Genomic DNA, 23,779 nt, shown 5'->3' on the forward strand with positions numbered 1-23,779 from the left:
AAAGATCCATTAAAACACTGGTCCATTCCCCCTATCCCAAATTTCCTGCTTTTATCCTTGGGATGCATTATGCCAGAATGTATATGTATATATACAAGTACACACATACATATATACACACATATGTGAATGTTTTGACATAAGATTGACTTGGTATTTATATTCAACTTTCAGTTTTTCAACACAAACCAATAGTTGGTAAAGACAAATGACCCAGAAAAGGATCAAGTCTGATAATTTGCTGTGGAAAACTCATGCACTAACAATACAGAATTAGAATAAAGTTAGGACCTTTGTGGAAGAAGAGTCAATAAGCTCCCACTGTTCACCTGCTTCTAAAAGAACATCTTGTTCAGAAGACCCATGTTTGAATCTAGACTCTGCCATTATCTGTGTAACACTGGGAAACTCACTCAAGCCCTGCGGTACTGTTCTCTCCTCTGTGAAATGGAGTGGACACACTGCTGTTTGGAGCATGAGACAGGGATTATGAGAGAGCATGGATGTCCTATAGCAGCTTCTTACTCCATGCAGCCTCTAAACAACTGCTTTCCCTGAAGAGCACCATGTCAGACCACTTGTCCCAACACAAGAGACTCCAAACAGAGCAGGAAAAGATCTTACTAAAGGAATCACATCCACCACCTCTTCCCATTGATAAGGTTCATGGCCTGGTGACAAAGATAGTAGACATGTGGAAGGGAAAAATACCTTGCAATTTTTTTTTTTTTTGGCTTCCTCTGTTCATTTTAAATTTCCCTACATCGAATTAACCATGGCAAAAGGAGTCTTACTTTAATTTGCTGTCCCTGAACAATTTAACTGCACTCTGGTTTGGGGCCACGAATGAAAGGACGGCCATATGTATTTGCTGATGTCAACTGGACAAAGCTCACCCAGCCAGGCACAAGAGAGTGCTTTCCCAGAGAAAATGCTGTTCTCCATTTACCACCTCCGGAACTAAAGCTGCTTTTACTCATTCTACACTCTATAAAAGGCTTTTATTATATGCTTCCCTCCTTTGTAACACAGCCCCCCCCTTTTGAGGAAAAATCTGCAGTAATAAGCAAGCTAGTCTTTTAACAGAAGATAAACAAAGTGCAGTGAACTTAAAACCACTCTACTTTGTTTTACCCAACCACACAGCATTCCATATTGCTTTCGTTTCTTTTCTTCCCGTTGCTGTTAATAGTTATTTTTAAAGAATTACAACAGAAGCAGGTCAATAATGCCTACAGATGTCATGAAAGTATTAGGCCATACTCTATGCAGAGAAACATGTAAACAGTTAATGGGCTGAGGTAATTTATAATCCTCCTTTTACCAAATGCATTTTACCTACAATTCCACTTGCATAACGGATGATTCACTTAAAACCTCACCGCAGAAAGTGGCTGTCAGTTAAACAACCATCATCTCTACCAACAATAGATGTTTACAGAGCACCTACTATGTATTTTTAGGGCACTGCTAGGTCTACATGTAAGCAAGGATTAAAGAAGAATAAATAAAAAATTTAATCTTCTTCCTCTTACATTATTCATTTGCTTCTATCATCCTTCTTTCTCTATTTTATGAAGACACCTGTTTGCTTTCCCTCCTCTTACCTTCTAGGTTAAGTCAAAGAGTGCTCCTGGATTAACCCCTCCAACTTGCTTTGTTCTTCCCGTGGGTCAGGAGCAGCTATGAAAGAGACTCAATGACTGGTATCATCTCAGCCTCTTTGTTCTCCTAGAGCTGGAAAACAGCTGAGTATCTTAGAGCAAGATGCTCAAGTATCCAGCCTAAGCATTACCAACTAGGTTTACTTTGGAATTTGGGGGCATCAGGAGCCCAGGATCTAAGAACAACCTCCTTACCTGTTTATGTCCTCAGGACAGTTGTGATTTTGCATGGTTACAGGGCTGGAATTAAAAATCTTGCCAAACTACTATTTTCAGTGACTTTCTTACTGTGTGTGTGTGTGTGTGTGTGTGTGTGTGTGTGTGTGTGTTTTGAGACAAGATCTCACTCTGCTGCTCTGTGTGTGTGTGTGTGTGTGTGTGTATGCGTTTTGAGACAAGATCTCACTCTGCTGCTGCTGCTCTGTGTGTGTGTGTGTGTGTGTGTGTGTGTGTGTGTGTGTGTGTGTGTGTTTTGAGACAAGATCTCACTCTGTTGCCCAGGCTGGAACACAGTGATACAATCATGGCTCACTGCAGCTTCAACCTTTAGGTCTCAAGGGATCCTCCTGCCTCAACCTCCCAAGCCGCTGGGACTACAGGTGCATGCCACCATGCCTGATTAATTTTTTAACTTTTTTGTAAAGATGGGGGTCTCACTATGTTGCCCAGGCTGGTCTTGAATTCCTGGTCTTAAGTGATCCTCCCACCTTAGCCTCCCAAAGTGCTTCTTACCATATTATGTATGTATGCACCAGCCCCTTCTAACATGGATGTTTTTATCACCTCCACCTACTATTCCCTGAATGACCTGATGAAGGCAAGAGAAGAAACTTAGGATTTCACAGAACACCAAGGATTTATTTACAAATGAGCAAAGGAGCCTTAAAACTAGGCGAAAAATAATGATCTAAAAATCCATTATAATCTGCTTTGAACTAGAGTACTTACCATTAGTATCACCAACCATACTACAGCTATATAGGTGGCAAATTAATAGTGAAAAAGTTAAATATAATTCTACAGAGCCCAATAAGGGATCCCAAATATCTCATACGTTTTACAAGTATTTAGCTTGCTGCCAGTTTTTATTATAGCTCTTACTCTGAAATTTTAAAAATGAGGTTTCACAATTTATAGCAGTGATGGCTATCTTCTGCCTTAATATCGACTAAGGACCTGTTTTACTAATTTTCGACCAGGGATATTATGTTCTGAAATATTTGGCCTACCCAACAAAGTAATTTTTTAAAGTAAATTTTGTTTGCATCTAAAACCAAAAATAGGCAGTTGGCTTCCTCTCTATTTTTCATTTGCTATTCAGTCCCTCTACGTTTCTGACCTTAGCCTGTTCTTCCATTTGTCGGCTCCCTAAATTTACAAGAAAAAAAAAACCATATATATATGTATTTTTTATTAGCTATATATATTAGCAAGCATTCACAAACCTTAAGATATTTTCAGTGATAAGAAGGATACATTTTGTAAGGTAAGTAGAATTCAATTATTTAACAGTTAAAACAAAACTGACAGAGCCCCTGAAAATATTTACCAGACTTCCCCACCTTCACAGTGGATGCTTCTCAACTTCGGGTGTATTATTCATATAAATAGAAGAAGGAGACATACAATGATTTATGGAGGTATTGGGGCAAAATACCAATGACTAATTACAAAGAGTTTTCTCCAGGATCCAATGTGTCTAGGTCCCAAAGTACATGTATCAAGCGTTCAATTCCACTGACAGAATCCCAAATCTGACTGTTAGGGGAAAAGTACGATTCCTGGGGACTTGAGTTGCTTGGCCTGGTGCCTTGCTGCACATTTAGCCATGTAGTTAATCTCCCAGAGCTGCACCCACTGTGGCATGCCTGCTATTCTTTACCATCTGGAGCCTGGAGTTGGTATTAGCTTGAACCACACATGCAAGAGAAAAGGGAAGAAAAGAAAAGAAAAACAACCCTCATTCACATTTAACTGAAATTGGTGACTGAACAATGCACTATGCCGCCTAGGCTTTTACACATGTAAGAAAGGGGGGAAAAAAGGGTAAAGTACAAACCTTCTCCTTTGTTTTCTGGTTCTCTGCTCTAAGGTCTTCATATTCGCCTATTGCTAAAAGAAAAAAGGAAAGCAACATTACAACACTGTCAAAAGTTTACTGCAGGGAAACCTGGGGAATCCACCTAACCCCCACTGTCTTCTTACTAGGGTGAGGTAGGGTGGAGAAGAGGCAGCAGAAAAGGGGCTTCTGTTTTCATCTTTTTATTCTGTAGGGACAGGGTCTCACTATGTTGCTCAGGCTGGTCTCAAAACTCCTGGGCTCAAGCGATCCTCCGGCCTTGGCCTCACAACGTGTGATTACAGGCATGAGCCACCAAACCTGGCTGGGCTCCTGCTTTTAACAGTAAGGAAGAAAAAGCAGACGTGAGCCCACCAAATTAAATTTCAGTTCTCCCTAGGTCATTAGGAACACCCACGAGCCAGGTAGTTCTCCCTAGGTCATTAGGAACACCCACGAGCCAGGAGAGGTGACATATGACAAGCGATTTCTCCTTTCTGATGCTCAGCACTTGGTCCTGTGAAAGCATTCGGGCAGGTGTTCCCTGAAGTTCCTCCTAGCACTGTTAGTCCGTGGTACTATAATCAGAGGTTTATTTAGAAAATCCGCCTGTAGAAAGTAGAGTAGGTTTGCACACTCGACTCAATGTCACACGTCTGCTTTATTCACAAGCAAAAAATTTATAAAGGATTCAGCTAAGAACTATTTTCAGATAAGATTGTCAGTCACGACCAGAAATTCAGACTCCTTTCACTAACTGGGGAAGATATGTTAAACTGTTTGGAAATAGTATCCACTACGTAGGGGGCACAGTTGTGTACTTAAAATATTTTATTGACCAAAAAAAAAAAAAAAAAACAACCCTAAATCCCCACATTCATCTTTAATCAAAGCACCATTTTTAGGTATCCCTACAGTTGAGAATATAAAGTTTTGAACACATTAAGTGAGAAGAAAAAGAATGGCCTAAGATCAATGACAGAGCAGAACATCTGAAGTAAGTCTGAAACTGTGGCTCACCCCAGGGCCGGCACCTTGACTGGCACGAGAAAGTCAGTGAATCATCAGGTTGATTTTCTTTTTTTAAGAGACAGGGTCTTATTCTGTCACTTAGGCTGCAGTGAGGTGGTACCATCATAGCTCACTGCAGTTTCGAACTCCCGGGCTCAAAACAATCCTCCCACTTCAGCCTCTTGAGCAGCTGGAACTACAGGCACATGCTACCATGCCCAGCTAAATTTTTGAATTTCTTGTAGAGATGGGGTCTTGCTATTTTGCCCAGGCTGGTCACAATTTGAACTTTTGTCTTTATGGATTTATCTACCAAAAAAAACCCCTCAGTTCTTCTTTTAAGAAAAAAAAAAACAGAGCTTCCTATTTCTATGAATAATCTAGAAACAGAAATAAAAAATCTGAAACCAGTGGCTGCAAGAACATCGCAGATAATCTGGTCCTTAATTCCAAAAATGTACAATTCTAACCACTAGGGCAAAGAACACCCCAGAAACAGATGTTTAACATGGTAAAGCACATGCCTTGTTTTCTCCTCTGGTGATCGAAAGGGTTCAGAATGGCTACTGTGATGGTGGCACCAAAGTCCTAAAATCCAAATTCAAATTGATGAATATTTATGACATTATACCACCAATGTCCAGAAGTTTTATTAGTATACCAGGACCACTTAAACAAGAATTAATGGATAATTTTATTGAAGCCACATCCCAAAAGAATCCTTGAAAATTAGTTCATAAAATAGGTGAATGTGTACATGTAAAGATATAGTTCTTCTGAAAATAATTACATTTACAGTCTGGGCGTGGTGGCTCACGCCTGTAATCCCAACACTTGGGGAGGCCAAGGTGGGCAGATCACTTGAGGTCAGGAGTTCAAGACTAGCCTAGATAACATGGCAAAATCTTGCCTCTACTAAAAGTACAAAAATTAGCCGGGCGTGGTAGCACTTGCCTGTAGTCCCAGATACTTGGGAGGCTGAGGCAGGAGAATCATGTAAACCTGGGAAGCAGACGTTGCAGTGAGCCAAGAACGTACCACTGCACACTCCAACCTGGGCAACAGAGCAAGACTGTATCTCAAAAAACAAAACAAAACATTTTCAACAGAAAAAGATTTGACTGACCTAGAATGAAGCCCTCTGAACACCAGCTCTTCGTCAGCCCTGCCACACATACCCCAAGAGCTAAGTATAAACTAAATCGTCTTTGGAGGTGAAAAACCAATGAAACATGTCCTTACCTTTTTAACAGAAAGAAACAAGAACTAACTAATAACTTCTCAAAATATTCACTTACACCACCACTGGGTAGTCTATGGCCATGATCCCATATCTTATTACTATATCTTAAATTGTTTCAAAAAATAGATATATAAGTATTCTATTAAGAGACTTTGATTTTAGGTTACTTGACATTTAAAAGTATCTGTAGATGAAGTTGAAAACCAAAATTGATTTAATGTTCTATTATTGGTAAACTGCTTTACAGACATAGAGAATGAACAATAAAGGTTTATAAAACCATGATCTCAGCCAGGTGCAGTGGCTCATGCCCTGTAATGCCAGCACTTTGGGAGGCTGAGGCGGGCAGATCATCAGGTCAGGAGTTCGAGACCAGCCTGACCAACATGGTGAAACCCCGTCTCTACTGAAAATACAAAAAAATTAGCTGGGCATGGTAGTGCGCACCTGTAATCCCAGCTACTCAGGAGGCTGAGGCAGGAGAATCACTTGATCCCGGGAGGCAGAGGTTGCAGTGAGCCAAGATTGCACCACTGTATTCCAGCCTGGGCAACAGAGCAAGACTCCGTCTCCAAAAAAAAAAGAAAAGAAAAAAAAAAAGAAATAAAAAACCATGATCCTCAATGATCTCATATTGACATTAAGAAATTTTTTCTATTTAAAACATCACATAATGGTTTTGAAGTCTTTTTTAAAATACCAATACTATTCTTCCATTATACTGCCAATAGAACCCAGATGAAACATTGTAGGCTCCCAATTACTGGGTATTTGTGAAAAGAATTAATTAAGAATCTTAATTCCAGCCTGGGCAACAGAGCAAGACCCTGTCTCCAAAATAAAATAAGATAAAATAAAATACCATGATCCTCAATGATCTCATATTGACATTAAGAAATTTTTTCTATTTAAAACATCAGATAATGGTTTTGAAGTCTTTTTTAAAATACCAATACTATTCTTCCATTATACTGCCAATAGAACCCAGATGAAACATTGTAGCATCCCAATTACTGGGAATTTATGAAAAGAATTAAGAGTCTTTGAACTATCATATTTTAATGAAAATCACAGAAAATATGCTTTCTTGTGACTATGTACAACTTCAAAGTAAGGTATAAGGAAAGGAAAGGAAAGTATGAGAAGAATTCAACCCTTGCTAATAAAACCAAGCTCACTACCATAAACAACACGTACAGACATGCACGCACATACACACACGTATGTATCATAGTGGACCCCTAACCCTAACCTCAGCAAAACTGGCAAAAACTGAAGTGATCTATATTATCCAGCTGCTTCTTTGGCAATGTTACGGGGTCGCAGAGAAAGCTGCCTTCTTGTTTCAGAACTGGCTTGCAGTCCGAAAATTTTAAAAACTGAGCTTGCACAGCTCCAGTGATTCCATCAGAGACATCCTCCAAATCCTGAACTCGCCAATGCTAAAGAGATTAATCTGGTCGGGTATGGTGGCTCACGCCTGTAATCCCAGCACTTTGGGAGGCCAAGGTCGGGGGAATCACTTGAGGTCAGGAGTTCACAACCTGCCCGGACAACATGGTGAAACTGCATCTATACCAAAAATACAAAAAAAAAAAAAAAAGCCAGGTATGGCAGCACATGCCTGTAATCCTAGCTACTCAGGAGGCTTGAGGTGGGAGGATCACTTGAACCCAGGAGGCGGAGGTTGCAGTGAGCCGAGATCATAACACTGCTCTCCAACCTGGGTAACAAAGCAAGACTCTGTCTCAAAAAAAAAACAAAAAAACAAAAAAACAAAAACAGATGAATCTAACCAATTCTCGGCATATGAAAGGTACCTGCAGCTTGAGAGCTCAAGAAGACTTCCTCTCTCACATTTACAGGTACAGTATATTTCACTGTACTATAAGGTTATATAGGACAGTAATTAAAAAGTGCATCCTAATGACAGCCTGAGCACTTACTGGCTAGGGGACCTTGGGCAAATCAGTGAATCTCTCTGACTCTCATGTTCCTCATCTGGAAAACAGGAATAATAATTACACATCTCTCATGGTGTTGTTACTAAGAGTAAATGAGTTAACATATGTAAGAGTATTTGGGCATATTAACTGTTCAAAACATGTTAGCCATGGTTATTATTACTGATATAAGTACATCAAATCCTGTGTTTACAACAAAAGAAGTGAGGCTATTCCCTAATGCCCTCAGCCTCAGGCTTACTTTTGTCCTGCATGGCAGACAGGAAAAATTTCCAGGGTACTTCTATCCTCCACCAAATAAAGGGAGGGGAAAGGGGGTTAAAGATCAACTGCACACAAAGTGTTGCAGTAAAGAAAGGTGGCAAAGAAGTAAAAGCATTTCTGAGAGCTGTACTTGTCAATCCTGGCTACACACTGAAATCACCTGGGGGGCTTTTAAATCATATAGATGCCTTGCCCCTGCTGCTTCAAGATTCTGATTTAACTATTCTGGGGTAGATCCTGGGCATCCAGATAGATAGACAGATAGATAGATAGATAGACAGATAGATAGATAGATAGATAGACAGACAGACAGACAGACAGACAGACAGACAGACACACACACACACACACATACATACATACATACACACACACACACATACATATATACGTTTAGAAGTGAGAGCCCCAGGTAATTCCAATGTACAGCCAAAGTGGGCTGTAACATAACAATATAGAATGGAAGAAAAAGGAAGACGGTGGAGAAAACAAGGAGAAGAGCAGGCAGAGCATGTGTTTCAAGAATCATGCTGGTTTTCTATTTTCTAACTCCTCGACGCCAAGAAAAGTTTTCTTTCCAAGCTGCAAATCATGACATAGCCAGCCCAACAGGCAGCTGAGTAGACTTAGTTGTTTCAGAAATGTGACAACTAAAGTTCATAACTACAAGCCAGTAACACCTCTAGCTAGGGTTAATAAGAATCATGCTTTGTCTGGGATTTTGTCAGTTTTAGCACTGAAAGTTCAGCATCCTAGGAAACCTCCCAGTCCCACGGAGGCTAATCACTCTACCTCTAGCACTCTTTCCAGACCAGTATTTCCAACCAATACTTACCAGACCTGTGTGGTCCAAAATGGTAGCCATTAGCCACAAGCAGCTATTTAAATTTTAATCGATTGAAACTAAAGAAAATGTAAAATTCAGTTCCTCAGTTGCAGAAGTTATATTTCAAGTGCTCGATAGCCACATGTGGCTAGTTAGTGCCATAATGGACAGTGGACACAGAACATTTCCAACATAGCAGACAGTTCTACCGGCAGTTCTGGGCCGCTCTGTCAAGAGGCTCCACAAGCATCTCAAACTCAACTTTCAGAAAGTGAGCTCATCAATTTCCCTTCTCTACTCCCTGTATGAAAGGTCTTCTGTCATTGGTGTCATCATCTACCTACCTAGTTCTCAAGATAGTACCTGCAGGATCACCCTTGAGTTCCCACTTTTTTCTCCCTCCTAAGGATCATCAAACTGCTCAAACCTCTAAAAAATATCTCTGCAATCTGCCCTTCCTCTGAAGCTGTTATCTCTGCCCTAACTTAGACACTCAATAATGACAAAACCCTCCTATCTAGTTCTAGCTTCCTTCTATCCCAAGGGCATTCTTTACATAGCAGTTAGTTAACAAAGCAAGCTGGTTATTTCATGTTTAGAAACTTCCAAACACCTTATCTTTACTGCTGGAATCCCACTCTACTGCTCACTATTCAATCTCAAGGGCCACACCCAAAGTCCCAGTGCTTCCCTAAACCCAATACCTCTCATTCTTAGGTACCTTTGCAAATGTTTTTCCCTCTGCCTGCAAAGGCTTTCCCTACCCCATCTTTCCTATCTCCTCTTTTTCGATGCAATTCAACTGTTACTTCTTCTAAGAAGCCTTCCCCATATACTTCATGCAAAATCAGCAGTTTTATCTTGATATATCATCAGAGTACACTGTTCATATAGCTCTATTAGAGCATCTACATATAACATTATAAATTATCTGTGCACAGGCCTGTTTTCCTGTCATTCTTCCCACCTGATTCACTGCTATATATGTCTTACACTTATATGAATACCAGAGTCCATGCCTATACTGAATAAATGAATTCAACATGTTGAATATGTTCATATAAATCTGTGAGGCAAAACAATCCAAATATTAACATCCTCATTTTACAAACAGAGACACAAATGCATAGAGAAATCAAATCCCACAACACAGAATGGTAGTGGAAGCACCAATCTACTGACTCCCAGAGTCATTCATCCAAAAAGACATTACTGAGCATTTCTGTGTGCAATGCACTAAAGCACTGGATCAGAAATAATTCCCTTGGTTAAAGACTACACCTTTCTCTCTCCAGATTCTGATATCTAGGATCCTGTCTGACATATAGCTTATTCGATAAATGTGTTAAATGAAGGAAGGAAGAATGGATCTAGGTCTTCACATGAGCAAATCATAGAAGAGCACATACTCTCCTCCCCATGGTAAGAGTCTCTTACATCATATATTGTATCAAGATACTTAATAAAAATGAAGGTTTAAATAGCCATCAAATGTAACCAGAAAACACGACCTCATGACAGCTTCTAATGTAGATTCTCATCCATTCAGTCTGCATCTTTGATACTCAGGGAGCTTTGAGATACCTCTTACTAATGGGGAATGAGGACATGAGTCACAAAAGATAGTGTTCAATTACGACATTATTCCCTTCTGTACACATCCCAATGGGTCGTCCCCTTATAGCCAGAGTAGAAAGAGAAGGCATTTGTACCTTACTTGTTAATTAAAGCATTCGAAAAGCCATGGAAAACACTGATAGAAAATCTGATCAAAAAACAAAGGTGAGAGATTTCATATCCTGAAAAGAAATTACGGCAAACCAGAAATTTATTCATTACATGGTAAAACACACAGTTCAGTGTTAATAAATTAATGATACTTAAGAAGTACTCTCAGCAAACTACATTAATGACTTCAAATTAACCAAGAAGAAAGGAAGAAAACTAAGTATCTTTAAAATACACATATAAATCTGATTTCTGGTCTGTCATGTAAGGAGCTTGTAAATCCTCATTCCATCCTCACAACAAAAAGTAAGAACGAATTGAAAATCAACCACTCTTCCTAAGATCTACCAGATAATTAAAGCCACAGGACAAACCACCATCCCCAAAACGGAAGAGACACATAAGGCAGATAGAAAGGATTATAATTTATTAGAGAAGCAGCCGGGAAGCAGAAACCTCCTTGGGAACTGGTACCTGGTAACTGGTATTGGAAACCCTAAACTGGAATTAAAGAATAGCTGGAGGCTCAGTTTGGACAAGTTTGAGTGTTAAAATTGCCAGGGGGACCCAGCCTTAGAGGGGCCTAAGCTTTTGTGAGTTTCACCTCCAGGATCACTACTAGATGCTCAAAGTGAAAACTTTCCCTACTACTCTGGCAGGTGGCACAGAAAAGTAGCCACTACTGACAGAGTGCAGTGGCTCACACCTGTAATCCAGCACTTTGGGAGGCTGAGGCAGGAGAATCATTTGAGCTCAGGAGTTTGAGGCCGGCCTGGGCAACATAGCGAAACCCAGTGTGTGTATGTATGTGTGTGTGTGTGTGTGTGTGTATATATATATATATATATATATATTTTTTTTTTTTTTTGAGACAGAGTCTCACTTTGTCACCCAGGCTGGAGTGCAGTGGTGTGGTGCAATCTCGGCTCACTGCAACTTCTGCCTTCCGGGTTCAAGCAATTCTCCTGCGTCAGCCTCCTAAGTAACTGGGATTACAGGCATGCACCACCACGCCCAGCATTTTTAGTAGAGACGGGGTTTCACCATGTTGGTCAGGCTGGTCTTGAATTCCTGACCTCATGATCCACCCGCCTTGGCCTCCTAAAGTGCTGGGATTACAGGCGTGAGCCACTACGCCCGGCCTATTTTTTTAAAAGGAAAATAAGGTAGCCTCTATGAAATATGCCCAAAGCATTCTTTTCCTTTAAACAATGTCTGTCCTCAAAAGAAACTATCTTACCAGAGTCTAACAGACTTGGTGGAAGGCAAACACCCAACGCCAGCCCCTACTAGCCTTTTTGTCTCATCGAAGAGGTAAATAAAACAAAACTGAGAACTTGTAAAGGTCACATCCTAGGGACACGGGGTCACTAAGAGCTAATCATAAAACTATGATCTAATCACAGAACTACAGAACACTTCCCTTCCATACGTTACCACCACATTAATGTTTGCACAGCTTGATTCCTAATTGCCAAAACTTGGGAACAAACAAGATAGGTGAATGGATAAACAAACTGTGGTACATCCAGACAATGGAACAGTATCCGGTGTTAAGAAGTGGTAAGTAAACTATGAAGCCACAAAAAAAGACAAGGAAAAAAAACTTAACTGTATATTGCTAAGTGAAAGGGGTCAGTCTAAAAAGGCTACACACATATCATATGATTCCAATTATATGACATTCTGCAAAAGGCAAAACTATGGAGACAATTAAAAGATCAGTGGGAGGTTAGACGCAGTGGCTCACACCTGTAATCCCACACTTTGGGAGGCCAAGGCGAGCGGATCACAAGGTCAGGAGATCGAGACCATCCTGGCCAACATGGTAAAACCCTGTCTCTACTAAAAAAACAAAAATTAGCCGGGAGAGGTGGCATGTGCCTATAGTCCCAGCTACTAGGGAGGCTGAGGCAGAGAATCACTGCCTCAAGAATCACTTGAATCCAGGAGGTGGAGTTGCAGTGAGCCAAGGGTTTGTAGTTAAAAAGGAAGGGTTGAACAGGTAGAACACATGACATCTTTAGAGCAGTGGTTCTGTACTGTAATGGTGAATACATGTGCTATCTATTTGTCCAAACCCATAGAATGTACAAGACAAAAAGTGAACCTTAATGTAAATTATGGATTTTAGTTAATAATAATGTATCAATTATTATGTATCAATTCTGGCCCAACAATTCTAACAAAGGTAGATTAATTAAAGCAATATGTTAATATGCTTTATGTTAATATGTTATTAACTGTTATGTTAATAACAGTAGAAATGAGAGTAGGAAAAGGTGAAGAGGTATGAATATTCTCTGTACTTTTGGCTCAATTTTCTGTAAACCTAAACTTCTAAAAAAAAAAGTCTTATTTATTTAAAAAGCTAATAACGCACACAGACACAATCACATGCAAATTTGTGCCACAGAGGATTTGAAATTGAATCAAGTCTAAAGGGTCTTGATATAGCAGTACGCTTCATGGTACCATAGAAAAATTTCAGAATTCATGGGTGGGCTTATTTTACTTATTTTATTTTATATTTTTATTTTATTATTTTATATTTTCTTTTATTTTACTTATTTTTTATTTTATATTTTATTTTATTTTACTTATATATTATTTATTTATTTTATTATTATTTTTGAGACAGGGTGTCACTCTGTCACCCAGGCTGGAGTGGAGTGACATGATTATAGCTCAATGTAACCCCAAACTCCTAGGCTCAAGCAATCCTTTTGCCTCAGTCTCTCCAGTTACAGATGCATACCACCATGCCCAGCTGACCTTCTATTTTTATTTTTTGTAGGGAGGGGTTCTAGTTACGTTGCCAAGGCTGGTTGTACTCGTGGCCTCAAGCAATACACCTACCTCAGCCTTCCAAAGCACTGGGATTATACGCATGGGATTATAGGCATGAACCATCATGCCTAGCCCAGAATTCATGTTTTAGTGTTTAAAATGATAAGCGGGCACAGTATGCAATCAATAAAAGTGTCTTCCTTCTACATCTTGAGGCAAAGCTTAGCTGTGTGTCTTACAGAATAAAATTGAAAGCACAACAAAGTTTAAAATACATACTTTTTGGATCCCACAATTCCATTTTCAAGAATTTTTCCTGTACCCCAAAAATCCATATAATTATTATATCAATTTTTTTTAAAAAGTGTTTTTTAAATGAATGTTTCCTACAGCTGCACTTAAAATACATGTGTATAAGAATGTAAGCAGAATTATTATATTTAGTAAACTTCACTTTTGTTTCATATTTACAGTAAAACTGCAAAGATAGAGCAATATCTTACATTAGTATAGTGCATTTACTAAAATTAATGGACCAATATTGATACACTGCTATGAAGTAAAGTCCTTATTTTGTTCAGACTTCCTTAGTTTTTACTTGATGACCTTTTCTGTTCTAGGATCCCATCTGGGATACTACATTACATTTAGCTATTATATATACTGCAAAACAAACAATATATCTCCTTAAAATATGAAGGACTGGGGAGAACTGAAGATAATTAGGATACAGGGGAGCTCTCTACCTTTCCTCTGCCTAAAAGCAGGACAGAGAATTACAAAAACAAAAGGTCTTTCTATCCTCCCCCTTGTTCCTGCCTAAAAACAGGATGTAAATTTTCCTTTACAACCCATATCAGCTCAGAGATGGCACCAGAGGAATCCGTAAGCAGACTTTGCCCCATTAGCTTCCCCATACCTTTACCTTCCCCATACATTTTCACACCCTTGGAAGCCTGGGACTGCTTTCCTTTGTCCTATCACTTCTCTAAAATGAATTGTTCTTTGTTGAAGGTGATAATAAAAACCAGAGTTTTAAGCCACTACTTGGAGTTACTTTTTGGCCTCGGGATGTGCATTTATCTGTTAATAAACTTGTTGTCTCTTGTTAATTTGTCTTTTGTTACAGGAGTCTGTCCCAATTACCAACCTATGAGGACTGAGGAAAATATAATTTTTTCTCCCCTTCATGTTGGCATAGTTGGCGGATATTCTGAGCCACTTCACTCGCTCTGGGACCTGCAGACACAATCCTGGGAGAACAGAACAGGTAGAAGCTGGTAGGAAAATATTCTTACAAAGGCAGCTCTCCCAAGTCTCTACCTGGAGTGCCTGGTCAACAGGGGAAAGTAAAAATTTTTCCTTGTTCCTTCCTTTCCAAATTCAGATTGGCAGGAAAAAAAACATTTGAAATTAAAAAAGAAAAAAAAATTGTTCTTTGAATTTGTGACTCCTGTAGATTTGGTTTGGGTACATATTGATGACTGATCTTTAGCCACCCAGAAAAGGCCTTTGTTTTCCTTGTCTCTTTTTTTTTTTTTTTTTTTCTTTTTTTGGTGTGGTTTGTCATAAAAAGGAAAATCATAAGAAGATTCTCCTTCCATCTTGCTGTATGTTTTGAGAGCTTGGCTTTTGCAACAAGCAAGGTTTTTCTCTCTGGTCTCCACCAGTCCCAGGGGCACGAATTGTCAGATTTGTATCAGCAGCAGCTATCCAGCTGGCTAGGAGTCTAAAACATGTTTGTCCAGCCATTCCAGCTCTCAAGGAACATTCTCTTAATTGTCTTAACATTCACTGCCTTGTTAACAATGAGGGTCTTCGCTTTCTTAGGCTGTGGTTGGATGAAACTGGATCTTGAGGGGAACTGCATCTTTTTCATCCTACCCTCTTTGGAATGTAATTCTTGCATCTATGGTTTTAAGCCATAAAGAGGCTTATTGTTAGCAAACCCCCAAACACACCCCATGGGCAGCTTCTGTTTTTCTGTTTGTCTTAGTGACTACTGTCTCTTTTTGTCTTCCATCTCTTGGTGGCACACAGGTTATTGGGCCTTTCTTCCTTCTACCTGTCTTTTGGGAGTGGTGTGGCTCTTGGAAGGGCTGCATCTTCTACACTCCCTCTTTGAAGACGTTGGTTAAAGCCTTAAAGGGCTTCTTGGTTTTAGTCTCATGCATGGTTGTAGTTTTGGTCTTGAGTCAGTTGTAATATATAACTTTGGTATAGAATTTTGGTTTACATTTGTTTCTTAGTCTATCTGGGTTGCTATAAATGAATACCCGAAGCTGGGTCATTTGTAAAGAAGTTTATTTGGCCCATGGTTCTGCAGGCTGTACAAGGAACATGGCATCAGCGTCTGTTTCTGTTTCTGTTCCGGCTGCTTCCACCCCTGGCAGAAGGTGAAGGGAACCAGGCGTGTGGAACGATCATATGGTGAGAGAGGAAAGCAGGAGAGAAGGGAAAGGTGTTATGCACTTTTAAACAAGGAGCTCTCAGGGGAACTCTCAGGGAGGCTAGTAGACAACTCTTCTAGCTTCATTACTCATTGCTACAAGGTACTAAAAAGTAGGCATTACTAGGACAAAAGCACCTGGCCATTCATGAGGGATCCAGCCCCATGACCCAAACACCTCCCATTAAGGTCTCACCTCCAACATTACGGAATCAAATTTCAACATGAGATTTTGGGGGACAAATATCCAAACTTCCAAACTATAGAAATTTGCCTGTTTCTTTCTCTCCTAAGCTAAAATGGAACTATACTTTTGGGGGAAAAAATGATTTATTAAAACACTGCAGGCCAGGCACCATGGCTCACGTCTGTAATCCCAGCACTTTGGGAGGCCAAGACAGGCTGACTGCTTGAAATCAGGAGTTCAAGACCAGCCTGAGCAGCATGGTGAAACCCCGTCTGTACAAAAAATACCAATACTAGCCAGGCATAGTGGCACACACCTGTAGTTCCAGCTACTCGGGAGGCTGAGGTGGGAGGATGGTTGGAGCTCAAGAGGTTGAGGCTGCAGTGAGTCATGATCATGCCACTGCACTCCAGCCTGGGTGACAGAGCGAGATGCTGTCTCAAAAAACAAAAAACAAAAGAAAACAAAAAAAAAAATTCCAAAGGCAAATAGCACTAAAGTTGAAACAGAAGTCTTTTTATTTCTATCTCAGTTGGAAATCTCCCTGATAACACAAGTTAAATATAATGCAATTAGATAAACAAGTCAGTCCATTGATATGCAGACTGCAACCGAAACTCTCTGAGTAATTAAAAACAACCCTCCATGTCTTGCAAATTGTTTACAAAAATAGGATGTGCCTCTAAAAGCAATTCAAAGCCCACTTATTCTAACTGATCCCAAATCTCACCTATTCATCTCAGGATGCTAGCAAATGCTGTACAACATCAGGACATTGAAATCAGTACTGTCCTGCACTTAAGAAAAAGAAGGAAAAGCTGAAATACTAATTACCCTAGGCCTCTAGTAGGCAAATAAGCCCCCCAAACTCTTGTTTTATAGATGTCTGTGGTCAGAAGTTGGCTTAATTGAAAGTGTTATTCAGATTACAATGCATTTTTGAGGCCTCTTTGTTGTATTGGATCCAACTGTCATTTATAAATTAGTGAGTTTTATATTATTATACGATCTTATGGCTGAACATTTAAATGAAAGCTGTAATATCTTTTTTGTATTTTTTACGTGTACATGTTTTCTTTCCTCTTTCTTTCTTTTTTTTTTTTCTTTTTTGAGACGGAGTCTCGCACTATTGCCCAGGATAGAGTGCAGTGGTGTGATCTCGGCTCACTGCAACTTCCGCCTCCCCGGTTGAAGTGATTGTCCTGCCTCAGCCTCCAGAGTAGCCGGGACTTCAGGCGCGTGCCACCACGCCTGGCTAATTTTTCGTAGTTTTAGTAGAGACGGGGTTTCACCATGTTAGCCAGGATGGTCTCCATCTCCTGACCTCGTGATCTGCCCGCCTTGGCCTCCCAAAGTGCTGGGATTACAGGCGTGAGCCGCCGTGCGCCGGCCTGTATACATGTTTTCATATATGTCACTGGTTGTTTTTACATGGTTATAAAATGCTTTCGGCCAGGCATGGTGCCTCGCACCTGTTAGTAATCCCAGCACTTTGGGAGGCCGAGGCGGGCGGATCATGAGGTCATGAGATCGAGACCATCCTGGCTAACATGGTGAAACCCCATCTCTACTAAAAAAAATACAAAAATTAACCAGGCGTGGTGGCGGGCGCTGTAGTCCCAGCTACTCCGGAGACCGAGGGAGAAGAATGGCGGGAGTCCAGGAGGCAGAGCTTACCGTGAGCCAAGATCACGCCACTGCACTCCAGCCTGGGCGACAGAGCGAGACTCGGTCTCAAAAAAAATTAAATTAAATTAAATTAAATTAAATTTAAAAATTTTTTAAATGCTTTCAAGAAATTTCACATTGGCTTAAAGATAAATGTGCAGTCATAAATTAAATTTACTTAAAGCTCCTAAGATTTAGAAACTAACCCAAATACTTTTCAGGTTCACGTGACTTGGGCAAATAAGACTAGTTTAATAGTGTTAGTTTAGTGAAAACAACTATGTCTTCTAAGTTACAAGAAAAAAATACCACATATAATTAACTTTAGAGTTCCTGCTTGGGTAGTAACTACCTAACTTATACGTGCTAAAAAATGGATAAGAGAAAAATAACCTGAGATGATGCCTAGCTTTGACTGTCTCATAAAATTTTCCAAGCATAACTATTAAAATGAGTGAATTAAACAAAGCAGATATAGCAGGGTAAGAGTTTATACAGGCAGTTTTAAAATAATATATTTTATAATATGTTTACTTACAAAGGTTTCACAATCTCTTTGGTTACCACATTCTTAGAGTTTTGTGAAATTAAATTAAATGATGAATATTCATTGAGTATATCGATCATTTTCAAGTAAGATAAAATGTTTAAACATTAATTGCTAAATATAAATTTAAGTTTATCTACTTTTGGCTTCTCATTGCAAAGAAACTAAAGATATCTGAGTCTGTTAGCAAGCTTTAAAAATTATACTTTGAGGAAACACATATTTCTAAGATATTATAAAGTGGTATTAGTCTATGGAATGCTGGTTCAAAATTCCTAAGGATTAAAACTCTACTATATGTAATTAAGGCTACTAGAAATAAGAGGAACAATTCTGTATGCAAAGTTTACAAGTAAAATAAGATGTATTTTTTGGTGAGAAAGTTATAAGCAAGATATGAGGATCTGTTTTTGTTGAAGAAAGGAGTGATTTTGTCTAAGTAAATGTTATTTAAAGGTTGAAAAATGAATGAAGAAATGATATACAGAAAACCAAATGGATACAGAAAGTTGGGAAGAGAAAAGAGAGCAAGAGAAAGTCTTGTGTGGTTAAACTAACAAAAGTTGAATTAATTTATTATGAGATTTAAAATGGAGCCTTGATATCTAAAGTACACTGATACAAAACTAAAATTTGGTCTTTTTTAAAAACAAGATTTTCCTATAGTATTGATAAGAGAAAATAGATTTTTGTTCACCTTTTTAGTGAACTGTAGAGACAGAGAGAGAAGGGGAAAGAGGGAAGGGGAAGAGGGAAGGGGAAGAGGAAGGGGAGATTCTGTGTTTCATCAAGATGATTCCCTGTGTTTCACATTGTCTTTATTGGGTCTTTGATTACTTTAGAAAATTGAGTTAAAGAGTTAAGGTTTTTCTACAACTATATACCTTCCTATTTGCTTTCGAAGCCTTTATCACTCTGATTAAATGAATATTATTACACAATCAGAATGACTATTATTTCACAGTGACCTGTGATCCTATTTTGATTGTTCTGAATCTTATTTACAAACTTCCCAAAGTCAAATTGTAAATGATGTCTTTTTTACCTTAAACTAACTTTAGGATTTCCAGAGGGCTCCCTAGAAGTCTGAAAGTGACATATTAAACCCATTAGGTTTATTCTGCATGCTAAATTATATGAGAAACATTGTCAAATAACATGTAATGCTAACCTTTGAGTTATTACTTGTATGAATATGTCATTAATGTGTTTCAAAACTATGAGAGTCCCAGAAATCTAATATGCTATCTGGATTGCTATCTGGAGTTGCTGTATTTCACAAACAACCAAATTTCCTTGTCAACTGCATTATTATCATAATGAACTCCCATCAGATCTTTAACCATGGCCTTTTTAAGTCTTGTTGTCCACATTTATTATAACTACTTTATTCTGATAATCTTTCTAAAAACTTTTTGCAAGCAATTATAATCCTAAAGCATTGGGTCTTCAGGGAGGTATACGGGAAGAACAAAAAGAACTCTGACATGTACAGGTCTCTGATAACTTTAAGGAAATACCAGTGGACTGTGTATGAATTCCAGAACTCCAAAGGAGACACTGAACTCCTAATATTGCTAACATCGAGCAGAATTAAGAATTACATGGGACTAAAATGATGAGGGACTGTGATTTTTATGACTTTTTTGTTAGAAACACTACTGATTCTTTTATTTTCCAGATTTAGGAAAACATTTTCTTCTTTTGCGCTATCTATAGCTTACAACTATCTGGTAAAGTATACTTTCGCAAATAGAATGGAAACATTTACTTTTCTTCCTTAGCTGATCCCTCCAAAATTTGGAAACTATTCATGAGTATTCTTATTTTTAGGATAATATGGGCATTTGCATAAGTTCAATAAGAATCCGTTCTTCTTTTAATAGGACACAATTGAAAACACTGGTTATATTGCCAAAGTTTGATGGGAATGTCATATTTTCTGATATGACCAAACACTTTTTGGGAACTGAGGTCCCTAGAGGAACCTCAGTTTAATGGAGCCAACAAAGGCACCTTAAAAAAACTGGCCTCGTACCTTGAATACATGGTTCAAATGGTTGCCTAGGTGGGTAAAGAATGTCACCTTCCTGACAGGCCCAGGAACATCAGGAATCTAGGGAAGAGAGATATCTATCCAAGACTACTATAGGCACAATCTGATGTTGAGTCCTGAGCTTGGCTTCTTAGCCTAAGGAGGCACTTTTTTAAGCCTAATCTGAGATTCCTTATGAAGAGTTCCAGCAAAGCAGATTTTAAAAGGGCTTACATAGTCAATCATGATTCTTGCTGCACTTGTGCAAATAATTAGGCAAAGTATAATAGACAAAAACTTATTTTACAAATAAACTGGTCTTACTGGTTCTCTTTGGTAGAAATTAGTGTGAGAGAGAAAAAATGTTCTCAGAAAAATAATAGTTCAGAAACTATAGCTCACCCATTACTAGATTCTAGCCCTGTTCATTGTTTTTTGAGATTTTATTATTTACCTGCGATCTGGAATGGATCCTGAATTCTTTCAGTTTTTTCTAGTATCTGGCTGTGAGTCTCCAAACTAACATTTCCAATTTTTCTCCCACCCTTTTGACCTGGAATCACTGAAATTAAAATTGGGCTTTTTCTGAAGCTATGCAAGCTAAAGCTGGAGAACTTGACACAAACATCAGAGAAATTACCACAACAGCTTTTGTATAGACAACCTTTATGATATTTAATCTACAAACAAGGAAAATCTGTCAGATTGCAACTGCCTGCCCCACTCCAGGTGAAGACACTTTGAGCCTAAGACATATAAATCCTCTCAAATGGCTGCTCTCCAGACTCAGAAACTAATTTATAGACTGCTCTAAACATTAACCTTGCTTTTTCTTTTTTTTCCATAGAAATGTCTCTTACTAAGTTTTTGTATGCTTACACCATATAGAAACCTAACATTAAAGAGATCACCCATAACACCACCTCTTGAAATAAAACATGACTGTTTACCTAAACTAACCTAGTTTCAGGATTAAGAGACTGACTCAGTAACATATGAGACAAATATACTTAAATCTGTTATTTTCTTCTGGTTTTCTTCCCCTTTGCCAATCACTTACCTCACAACCATCTCTCTCCAAAACTACCAGCCTAGCACATAGTATGTGAGACTTTCCGAAAGTAAAGTTTCAAAGGAAGGAACTGAAGGAAACCAGCCTATCTCCCCAAAACATGAAAGATCTTTGAGCTAAAGATAATTAGGATGCAGGCAAACTCTCTGCCTTCCCTCTGCCTAAAAGCAGGACACAGAATTACAAAGCCAAAAGGTCTATCTTCTCCCCATTTCCCACGTAAAAACAAGATACACATTCTCCTTTACAACCCATATCACTTCAGAGACGGTGGCAGATTCTGCGAGTAGACTTTACCCCAGGAGTTTCCGCAGAAACTCACCTTCCCGCATTCTCCTGCCTTTGGAAGCGGGAACTGCTTCCCTTTGTCCTAACACTTTTCTAAATGTATTGTTCTTTGTTGTAGAGAGTATGTTGAGCCACTGTTTTTCTCCCTTGCGACGTGCACTGCATGCCTTAATAAACTTGCTTGTTCATATGTCTTTTGTTACAGGTATCTGTCCCAATTATGAACTTACAAGGAATTGAGGGAAAAATTTTTTCTCCCCTTCAATCCTTAAGGCATCTCTTGACTATGACAGTTTCTCAGACTTTGCTCATTTTTATGACCTTAACAGTTTGGAGAAGTGCTGATCAGGTATTTTGCAGAACGTCTCTCAGTAGGGATTTGCTGATAGTTTCCTCATGAGTCGACTGGGTTTACGGGTTTTTAGGGGAAGACCACAGAGGTAAAATGCCAATTCATCACGTCACACTATCATGCTATCAACATGACTTAGCATTGTTCATGATGGCCTTGATCAACTAGCTGACGTAGTGTTTGTCAGGTTTCTCCACTGTAAAGTTACTTGTTCCCCCTTTTCCATATTGTAGTCTTTGGAAGGAATTCACTATGTGCTGCCCACACTTAAGAATCAGGGAGTTAGGCCGAGTACGGTGGCTCACACCTATAATCTCAGCATTTTGGGAGGCCGAGGCAGGCGGATCACGAGGTCAGGAGATCGAGACCATCATGGCTAACACAGTGAAACCCCATCTCTACTAAAAATACAAAAAGTTAGCTGGGCGTGGTGGCGGGGGCCTGTAGTCCCAGCTACTCGGGAGGCTGAGGCAGGAGAATGGCATGAATCTGGGAGACGGAGCTTGCCGCGAGCCGAGATCACACCACTGCACTCCAGCCTGCGCGACAGAGCGAGACTCCGTCTCAAAAAAAAAAAAAAGAATCAGGGAGTTATGATACACCACTTTGAGGGGGAATGTCTACATAAATTATTTGGAATTGCTCTGCATGGGAGATTTGTCTTTAATCATTTATTTATATCAGTATCAACTCACAAATATTACTTCATACTTTGAATTATAATCCAATATTCTGTTGTTCAGAGTTCCATCTTTGGACATTGGAAGTTCTTTCCATTGGCTCTTGTGTCTCTGACAGACAGTAGCTTCCCTCTTACCTACCATTTCACTCTCCAGAGTTTCAGTTACCCATGGCCAACATGGTATGAAAACAGATGATTACAGTACAATGAGATATTTTGAGAGAGAGAGAGAGACTACATTCACATAACTCTTATTATGGTATATTGTTATAATTGTTCTATCTTATTATGAGTTATTATTGTTAATCTCTCATTGTGCCTAATTTATAAATTAAACTTTATCACAGGTATGTATGCATAGGAAAAAACTTTGTATATATAGGGTTTGTTATTTTCCATGATTTCAGGCAGCTACTGCAGGTGTTGTAACGCAGCTTCCTCCGTGGAGAAGTGGGGACTGCTGTATCTCCATCAATGTTGGCTTATCAGTTGGTGGACTTCCTTAGTTTCCAGCACTACAAGATGCTCTAGGCTCATCTTGTATACTTCCTGCCCCTTTCCTAAAATTAGCCATTTCTCCTAGGAACCCTGTTCCTTTTATTCAAGAATGGCATTAGAAGCCAAGTTCTGGACTCTACATGTGCTCATTGATACTGGTGCCTCTAGGCTCTCTCAGCTGACAGAGCAAGAAAATATATGTATATACTAACCAAAATATATATATTATATTTTATAATATATAATATATGTACATATATTTCTATGTGTAACCATCCATACCTGTATTAAGCTAAACATGAGTTCATACTGATGTCTCCAATACGAATCCATTACCAAAAGCATTTTCTTTTTAGAGAGATGGGATCTCACTATGTTGCCCAGGCTGGTCTCAAATTCCTGGGCTCAAGGTATCCTCCTACCTCACCCTCCCAAAGTGCTAGGATTATAGG

The 23,779-nt window shown here is 39.1% G+C and overlaps 1 protein-coding gene across 5 annotated transcripts in view; it reads right to left on the minus strand.

Annotated features, from left to right (window-relative positions):
* SHTN1 (shootin 1) overlaps positions 1–23,779 on the minus strand; it is a 119,757-nt gene that overhangs the window by 89,839 nt on the left and 6,139 nt on the right. For 3 of the 5 annotated variants that reach the window (XM_005566536.5, XM_005566533.5, XM_045361605.3), the window contains exon 2: positions 3,724–3,776. In XM_005566536.5, the coding sequence (XP_005566593.1) occupies positions 3,724–3,776 (53 nt within the window). Of the gene's footprint in view, positions 1–3,723; positions 3,777–3,869; positions 4,057–23,779 lie in introns of all 5 variants that reach the window. The other 2 variants (XM_074002855.1, XM_065521457.2) reach the window with 1 other exon arrangement.

The sequence above is a fragment of the Macaca fascicularis genome, chromosome 9 (assembly GCF_037993035.2).
Source record: "Macaca fascicularis isolate 582-1 chromosome 9, T2T-MFA8v1.1".
Lineage (NCBI taxonomy): Eukaryota > Metazoa > Chordata > Mammalia > Primates > Cercopithecidae > Macaca > Macaca fascicularis.